The following is a 9,674-nucleotide window of genomic DNA, read 5'->3' on the forward strand; positions in this document are numbered from 1 at the left end:
TGTACGCTTTGAAGACATGTGCACTACTTTCTTGTTCATCTCTTCTTCTTGTACTCTTCAGAGAACCATTCCATGAACAAAATTCTTTTAGACTCATTTAGCTAGTGTTGCCCTTACATATGCCCGACCTCTCTAGAAGACATTGGTGACTTCTTGAATATTCTAGGCCTTTCTAGAATCCTTAAGATTCTTCCCGAAGCATATGGATACTACAAACACATTTTAATATCTCTTGATTTTGCCTGTTTAATTTCAAGATGCCATTGTTACAGAAGGGTATCTTAATCTTCTTTCATTTTTAGTTATCTGCATCCATTCTTCTTTTTTTGTGTATATCAATCATTTCTTCCGTGTTATATCTACCACATAGAACGTTTGTGTTGGTTCAAAGATCACTTCAGTGAAGATGCATCTGAATAATGATGAGTCAAAGGAGTGGGTGTAGATACTTATTATGAAACAAAAGGAAAAGGCAATTTTATAGGAAAATGTCACCTCCTTCTAACAACAATATTAACGACACAGCTACCTAATCCACAACCGAAAAACCAAAACTATTGCTATATCAAAATAAATTGCCAAATCCTTGCGTATTCCCAAACAACATGTGCACATCCCTCTAATTTTTATATACAAATCCATATTACTGGCCATCATCTTTTTCTATAATTTTAACTTACATTTTCTGTCCATGTCTCTTTATCATATTACAAACGAGGTACAATAATGACTAGGAAACCCCCTTATTTATTATGTCATCAATTGGTCCAAAACAAGTCATTACATTTTCAGTTTAGGGCGAGTGAGAAATTTGACGGGGATCATTGTCCTATATGTAGATCGCTATAAAATAAGTGGAGTTTTTATTACAAATCAGATGTGACTTTTTAGAGCGTATGAAAGCCAAGCCAAGTAGAGGGAAAGAAGGCCAGATTCAGGAAGTGATTAATATGACCAAGGCTCCATCTTTCTGTTCCATTTTCAAGTATTTTAATCATTGCGCAATCATTTGACACCACCAGACAAAAAGATCGTCAAAGAAAGAGGAGAGAAATACAAATGAAGGACAAAAGGTTCTCTCTTTATGAGCGAGATTTATATGGGTTTTCTCTTGCTAGACTGCTACACTTTTCATTCCACTTTATTTTCACCATAGAGATTTGAATTGTCAAATTGGCAATCAACAATTCATATTTAACTATTCCTTTTTTCACATTTAAACAATATATTTCTATAAAAATATATCTATATATTGGGAGTAAAATAAATGGAAAGTGCAGTGGAGAGAAACTGTTCTTTCTTTAGCAAATGCCATTGCGTAGGGTTTTGTTTCTTTTCGGGACCCAGCATTGTCGTTATCCTGTTTTAATGAAACTGCAGAAAAAGAATGCGCCTTCAGAATGTGAAATGAACTGTTTATAACTATAATAAGCAGGCATTTGTTTTCAAAATCGTTCTATATGTCTCCTAGTCTGATACTTCAGGTCTGTCTTCAGAGAGAGAGAGATGAGCAACCTGAAATTTTGTTCATGTTCAAGCTTTATTCTTATCTTCATGCTTGGGATTCCACATCTTCTTCCCCACACACAGGGATCTAAAAGGTTATTTTCTGTCATTGACTATGGTGCAGAAGGAGATGGCCAACATAATGATACCAAGGTACGCCATGTCTTCCTTCTATAGCTTCATTAATATTTCTCGGCTCGAACATGGTTTCAGGAAAAAAAGAAGAAACAAACCTCAAGTTTTATTATCGTCATTCCTCATATGTGTAATGGTGCAGGCATTTCAAGAAGCTTGGAAAATAGCTTGCTCGTTGCATGGACGAACAGAGATTTTGTTGCCATATGGGAAAACATTTTTGGTGTATCCACTTGACATTGTGGGACCTTGTCGGTCCAGGGTCACTTTGTTGGTAAGAATTATTAAGAGAAGTGTGTGTGTGTGTAGGTGCGCACACACAATTAATTGATAACGTAGGCACGTGTCTGAGTAAGTATATTTGCATGCAGATTCTGATATAAATAGAATGAATATTTCAATTAATAATGAGATTTGAGTTTGTGATGGAGGGATGATCAGATCTTAGGATCAATAGTGGCACCAAAAGATCCAGAGCAGTGGAATGGTTTTGATCGACAGAAATGGCTTTCGTTCAGATGGCTGAATCATCTCACTGTAGATGGTGGTGGCAGTGGCACTATCAATGGAATGGGCCACAATTGGTGGTCCAGATCATGCAAGACCACCCCAAATCATGTATTCTACCTCTTACGCGACTTTTATTCACAAATTTGTTTATATCCATTTCACAAAGTAATGTTATATAATTAGAAAGATAAGAATTTGAATCTTGTCGCCCCAAAAAACAAAAAGAAGATAAACTTTTGAGTTTTTGGGTTAAACCATCAATTAACTGGCTAAGGTTTATATCCTTCTATTTCCCCCCCATAAATCACCTGACATCTACATCCGCATGTCTGTTTTAACTTGGAGTTAAATGAGCTATAGACCATTGCATAGAATAAAAGATTTACGCTTTAGCTATAGACACATCTAGACATAAGATTTTTTGTCTGAATTATGAAGGTTTTAGGATGAGTATAGGACTAAAAGTGACTTTAATGTGTTTTTGCAGGCATGTGAAGCCGCTCCAACGGTTAGAGATGGATCTTTCAGTTTCACAGATGTTAGATATGATTACTTTCTCTGCTGTTTTCATTACAGCTGAAGATAGAGCCACAATTACACTGTGCAGGCCGTCACTTTCCATAGATGCTTCCATCTCAGAGTGAAGGACCTCAAATTGCTCAATAGCCAACAAATCCACGTGGCCATCACTAGTTCAAGGAACGTCATCACATCCAATCTCCGAGTGCTAGCTCCTGCCTTTAGCCCCAACACTGATGGAATTCATATTGGTGCTTCAAAGGGTGTTGAGGTCAAGGATTGCTTAATCCAAACAGGTCACTTACTACTTCAAAATTTGAGACTTGTTTTGGTTGTTTATCCTCAAGGACTGCTTGATAAAAAGCTTATCACCACAGGGGATGATTGTATTTCCATAGTCACCAATTCCTCAAAAATCAGGATTACAAACTTATCCTGTGGTCCAGGCCATGGCATCAGGTAAGAGTAACTCTTGCTTTAATTTTAATGTTTAGATCGATGACAGTAAATAATAATAATAATTAAAATCTGAATAAAGAAATTCCAAAATTGAATTTTACTAGGCTTTTCTTCCCTTTCCAAATATATTTCCATTAGCAAGATGACATTGAGGTGTATCATGAAACATGTGGATCTATTGATGTTTGGTTGAAAAAACCATTCTTCAGTATCGGTAGCTTGGGCAAATTCAACACGTGGGAGAAGGTGCAAGATGTAACAGTGGATGGAGCTTTTCTTTACAGAACTGGTAATGGGGTAAGAATCAAGACATGGCAGGTAATCTTTAGAAGATCGTAGTGTTCTCAGCCCTCTTTTTCTCTTTTCTTTTTGTATTGAGACAAAGTTCTTTGAACGTTTAGCATTGATTCATCAATAATGACACAAAATGTGGTATTGAAGTTTTTGCTTCATGTTTGAAAGACTCAGTTTCAGTGTGTATTGATAGGGTGGTGGTGGTTTTGCCTCCGATATCACATTCAGAAATATTTTGATGGATCAAGTATCAAATCCAATAACAATAGATCAATATTACTGTGATTCCTCCATGACATGTCAGAATCAGGTACATAGGAAATTTTATTCCTCTAATCTCTGAGGAAGATGGTTCTAGTTCTAGATGTGTTAACATCAACTGTCTTTCATGAGAGAATCATGCAGAGTTCTGCTGTGAAAGTGAGGCACATATCCTTCATCAATATCAGAGGAACATCAGCTTCACAGAATGCTATAAAATTTGCATGCAGTGATGCCTCTCCTTGCGAAGATTTACACCTTGAGAATATCTTTCTCGCGCCTTGCTGTGGAGGATTGGTGAGATCTTATTGTTGGGAAGCTCATGGCTTCATTAGGGGTCCTGTGATGCCTTCTGCTTGCTCCCCAGTTTGCCAGAATTTCATGGTCCAGAAGAATGGTCGGACACAAACTTTCTTATCCATTTAATCTGAAGCATTAATACTAATCTTTTGGGGAATTTAGAGATCTTGTTGAACTGTACTTAATTAGTTTTTGAAGTAACTTTCTTTCTTTTCTTTTTTGAATGCAGTCAACTTGCGAATCCTCAAATTGAAAATACGAGCAGGTGGAAGGTAAGAAGGTATATAGCAAGGCATAACCCTTATCAATTCGGGTATTGTTTATGGAGAGCTCAACCTCCGTACTAATAGTTGAAGTGGTTTTTCATCAATAGTCCCCCCCCCCTCACATGTTTAAAGAATTACACTTGACTGAATGAAATAGATCAAACCTTTAGACAGATAGATTTCTGAAGGTGAAAACTCACATTTGAGGAGATTGATTCTCTCCAGTGACAATACCTTCTAAATTCATATCCATTCTCTGCTGATTCAATTGGTTTTCCTGTTCCTTGTTATGTCTCCACAGAGCAACCTGCACGAGTAAAGTTACCAGAGCTGGATTCAACCAGACTGTAGAAGCAAATTCACCATAACTATCGTTATCATAATGTTCTCGTCTTCTTCATTCTCAGTAAATATAATAGAAGCACATCAATATGTGTTATATCCCCGGGGAACTATATATACATGTATGTGCGTAATTTTTATGCTTTAGTGCTTTGGCTTGTAGCCTCACAATCTCAGGCAAGTAAAAAGTTGGATGTAATAGCCATTAAAGGCCCAAAAAAAAGAGTGTGTGTGTTTTTTATTCACATAATGGACCTTGTGTGCATGCATGTAAGAAGCCAAACCTATGTCTACTTTTCTACTTTTCTACTCAACTTTCACAGAAATGTATTAGGTTGGGGGATTCGGGATGAGCTTTCATAATAATCAGAATCCTCTTCCAGAAATTTCTGTGACTTTCTTTCTTCTCATGTTCTCAAAAGAACGGCTGGCACAGTGGCACTATACCTACAATCATTATTATATGTCCTTTGTCTTCTTTATTCTTTGCAAATATTATAGAAGCACATCAATCTGTATTATATCCTCTAGCAACTAAATATATGCCTAACTGTTATGCTTTGGTATTGTGGGCTGTACCCTTGCAATCTTAGGCAAGTGAAAAGATGGATAAAGGACCATTGAAGCCTGAACAAGGAATATGTTCATATGTGTGTGTTTGGTTGACACATAGACAACAATTCTGATTCAATCAGTTTATATAACCTTACGTGTGGACAAAAATCAGAATCACTGCTTATGCATGTGTATGCAGTCAAACCCATCAACTTTACAACTTTATTTTCACAGAAATTGGTAGTCATTTAGGATCTCTATAATGAGATTTTATTATTATAAAGGACCCCCTTACAGAAGTTTCTGGCACTTCCCTTTACCCCTCATTTTCTCAAAAGAAAGGCTGACGCTATACCTAATATCCTTATACAGCACATATGCTCTCACACAGAGATATGATTCTTTTTTTTTAGGTTAATACAATTTTCAGTCCTTCAAATTTGTCCTCATATTGGTTTTGGCCTCTCAAATTTCAAACCGTAAGTTTTGGTACCTCAAATTTCTTTTCATTTAAAATATTGGTCCCCATAATACAATAAAAATCTAGACCATTTTATTCTTAAAGGGACCAAAACTTATAGCTTGAAATTTGAGAGACTAAAACTAAATGAGGACAAATTTGAGGAACTAAAGATTATATTAACCTGTTTGCTTTTTTAAAGGTTCCAATGAAGTTAATATAAAAAACCATGTTTTGGCAGCATTCTAGTGAGTTTTAAATATGAGTCTCCCAAGGCATAGATGCATTATTATTTGTTAACTACTGTTGAATTTCACAATTTTGTTACTAAAGCACTGTAAAGTATACATATACATATATGTGTGTGTAGGTTCTGTTGGGTGGGGTGTAGGACATGGAGCTAGCAAGGCACAGTGCTGGCAGGTTCACTTTAGATGGGGCTCCATATATGTTAAAGGATAGTGGATATGCTATGAACTGCCTTCTGATGCGTGAGATGGAATCTAATTCGCTTTTTACAAGGATTTTAGTATTTGTTATTCCATATCAGTATATGGATGCCTCTGTTTTCTGTACCACCCAAATAAAATCATATATATATATATATATATATATGTATTCAAATTTGAAGCTTGTTAAATTCATGCTTCACATTCTCAACTAAAGGGAGATTTTAAATTATTTATCCCCAATTGTGTACCCAAGAGGCACCATTTTATACCATAGCTTTTTGTACGCCACCAACTTTCCCAGTTTTCAGCTGCTATATACTCTTTCGGTCTTTAATATAAAACCTATTTAACTAATTTGATTAGATTAAGGAAGTTAGGTAAGTTAGTTAATTATAAAAAATATGACATGCTTTTCTTAAAACACCATAATCATCTTCTTTAATGTTCTCCTTCTCTCTTCTACTTGATTATGGTTGAGGGAGTATCTATATGGATAACTTACAGAAAATTGATAAATATGAAAAATAAGTCTTATATTTAGGACCAAAATCAACTTAATAATTAGGCCTTATATTAAGGACCGGAGGAGTATATAATTTGTGTGTGAAAGATTCTTGAGTATAAGAAGTAAATAATTATGAATTAAGAAGTTTAATATGCATGACAACTATGTACTAAAGGCAAAATGTAATTTATTATTTCTCGTTTTGATAGGATGTACAGGGCGGATTTAATTGAAGTAAAATATTAAAGAGTTAATACAAATTTTGGTCCTTTAAGTTTACTATTATTTTGGTTTTGATCCCTCACGTTTCAAACTATAGGTTTTAGTCCCTCAAGTTTCTTTTCATTTAAAATATTGGTCACTATCATCTTATAAAAACTTGGATTATTTTGCTGTTTGAGGGACCAAAACCTATGATTTGAAACTTGAAGGATTAAAATCAAAATGAGGGCAAGCTTGAGGGATCAAAAATTATATTAACACAATATTAAAATAAAAATGTTCCAATTTTTTTGTATCTCCCAAATAATAGTGATTAACAGCATCATTAATTAATCATAAATAACATTATTGTTTTTTTTTTCTTTTTGTCATTTTCCACGAGATAACCCCCATGTGGCAATGCCACTTATTATGGGTATCACCCTTTGTCCGCATCCAACAATGCCTTAATGCAATGTACCTATCTTCACTAACTTGCCAGATTCCTCGTTAGACTTTAATTATTTAAAATAATTGAAATGTGCATTTCCTCAATATTAATGAATTCAATTCGATGACAACCCTATAGTTGTTAGAGGAAATTTTGGGAATAGTTTTCTATGTATCCATACTTTAATTTGTGACTCTGCGCGCATAATTTGCCCCCAAAAAAAAGGCACTTTTGTGTGAAAATTTGTCTGGTCATTCTCGGGAGTGTTTGACTGTTTGGATGGAAATCAAACTAGGGTTTTAAAAGTAATTTTACAGTATATGAAATATATATATATAGAGAAGTTTACTTCGATTTGCAGGAAAGTGCTTTTTAAAAACACTTTTGACTAATACTAAACATCCCCCAGAAAAAAGAAAAAAGAAATTTTTTGGTGCTAAAGATAGAAAGAAAAAAATTACATAAATGTCCAATTTTGTCCTTCATTTATTATTGTGTTAATTTTGTTTTAATGGGGTATAATGTACACTAAATAATAATTAAGTTAAAAAGTTATTAAATTTTAATGTAGAATTAATACAATTTAAGGATGTTTTAATTTAAAGTTTTTTCCCCTATATGTGTGACACATATTAAAAATCACTTATAAATATGTCCAAAAAAAACATGTTGAAAATGACTTAAAACCAAAAGAGTATTATTAGAAATTAAATATAAACTAAATTGAGAACTCATTTTATATGTACATCGATTTTTTTTTTTTTCCATGTGAATCCGACAACGTTTGAATTTGATTAAATAAAAGTAGATAAAAAATTGGATTAAGCTTGACCCAAAAAACGTGGCTTTTTGGAATCTTCTTTGCCAGCGTTAATCCTTACCTAAGCTTACCATTATTCATTAATTGCACATGCATGCCACCTTGTCTCTGATTGCAGGCAAGCTACCCACCAAATTCAAACTTGTAATTACAATTTCAAAGTCAGCCAAATGGCCCATTATTCAAGAGACTCAAACTTGGTGGGTTATTTTTATTCCCTTTTAACTTTACCCCCTCAAACTTTGAATATTCTTGGCCAAATTGATTCCTTACTGGTCAAACATTTCTTCTCTCTCATAAAATACTCCTTCCCGCTCCTATATATAAGTTTTGTTTTTGGAGATGAGCCTAATCTAAGATAAAAACTTTACTTTTATGTTTATTTGAGTATTTATTGCTTTTTTTCTTTCTATTTTACCCTTAGTTTGCTATATCTCTCTTTTATTAATATTATTTTCATATATTCTTTTTCATCATTTTTTCATTTATTGCCTATCATTTACTCTTTTAATAAATAAGAGCAAATTTTTTTAAAAAAATATTTCTTACGTGTTTATTATTTTTAACTAATTTTAACTGCTAGTTTGTTAAATGTAATTCGGTTATTTCAAACTTATATATAGGACCGAAAGAGTACATCAATAAGCAGTGAAAATCTAAAACTTAATTTGGACAAATACTCGAGCAAGTTATGCATAGTCACGTGAAAGCAAAGGATGATTCCAAATTTTTACCTGAGACACCTTTATGACTTGCGTTCTAGGAATTAACCTTACTTCAAAAGGCAATGATTAATCATTAAATACTTGTGATAAAAGACAGCACAAACATAGGTAACTAAGAAACTCACATATCTTTTTCAATGATTTACTCAACATCTTTAACTTTTTTTGAAAAGGAAGGGACCTAGAAGAAACAGGTTATGGGGTTGCGGGGTCCAAAGGTTGAGACAAAAAGGTTGAAAAGAATAATCAAATATTCCCTTGAAACTTAATTAACTCACATGTTGTCTCCTTCCCGGGATTGGCTATATATAAGGGAAGCACATGAGGCTCATATATGAAGCATCCAGCTCCATTAATTTGCAAGATATAAGCTCTGAGTCGTCTCTGAGAGAGATATTGCAGAAGCAGAGAGAGAGAGAGAGAGAGAGAGAGAGAATGATGAGGAAGGGCCAGAACCAGCAAGGAAGGAAGGAAGAAGGAAGCAGCGATGTGAGATCAGAGAAGATGGTGAGAAACAGTCATGGGGTTGGAAGCAGAGCAGAAGAGGAAGGTAATAAGAAGCTGGAGAGACAGAGCACAGAAGACATAAACGAAAGTGCAGAAGCCTTCATCAAGAACTTCAGGCAACATCTCATGATTCAGAGGCTTCAGTCTCTGGAGAATTACGAGCAGATGCTTGCAAGAGGCCTCTAGATATTATATTATCATCATCACCCACACAACCTTAATATTCATCCTTAAACTCTCCTACATACAGGGGTTATATGTATATGTATATGTATGTAGTGTTATGAATGTGTGTGTGTGTGTGTGATTATTGTTCCCTGATTAATAATTGATTATGTCATGATATTGACTACTATTTCTCTTCATTTTTTGGCGTAATTTTTGCCTTGTAAGTTAATGGTTCTTG

General features: G+C 34.4%; 1 protein-coding gene across 1 annotated transcript; it reads left to right on the plus strand.

Annotated features, from left to right (window-relative positions):
- Nucleotides 1-1,542: 1,542 nt before the first annotated feature.
- LOC114750733 (probable polygalacturonase At1g80170) lies at nt 1,543-4,618 on the plus strand. Its single transcript, XM_028939337.1, has 11 exons — nt 1,543-1,659; nt 1,784-1,915; nt 2,083-2,259; nt 2,639-2,659; nt 2,759-2,966; nt 3,048-3,129; nt 3,339-3,447; nt 3,617-3,733; nt 3,829-4,081; nt 4,214-4,256; nt 4,552-4,618. Exons 1-11 carry the CDS (start codon nt 1,555-1,557, stop codon nt 4,616-4,618), a joined length of 1,314 nt encoding a protein of 437 aa, XP_028795170.1. The 5' UTR covers nt 1,543-1,554.
- The last annotated feature ends 5,056 nt before the right edge of the window (nt 4,619-9,674 follow it).

This window comes from Neltuma alba, unplaced genomic scaffold, assembly GCF_004799145.2.
Source record: "Neltuma alba isolate B1F8T4 unplaced genomic scaffold, ASM479914v2 tig00006625_pilon, whole genome shotgun sequence".
NCBI lineage: Eukaryota > Viridiplantae > Streptophyta > Magnoliopsida > Fabales > Fabaceae > Neltuma > Neltuma alba.

What these genes read in the sequence shown, in the direction of transcription:
- LOC114750733 (XM_028939337.1), top strand. Translation starts at nt 1,555, where the DNA reads ATGCTTGGGATTCCACATCTTCTTCCCCACACACAGGGATCTAAAAGG. An exon ending in CATGTGAAGCCGCTCCAACG is followed by an intron (nt 2,660 to 2,758) that starts GTTAGAGATGGA and finishes TACACTGTGCAG; the next exon opens with GCCGTCACTTTCCATAGATG. An exon ending in TTTCATGGTCCAGAAGAATG is followed by an intron (nt 4,082 to 4,213) that starts GTCGGACACAAA and finishes TTTTGAATGCAG; the next exon opens with TCAACTTGCGAATCCTCAAA.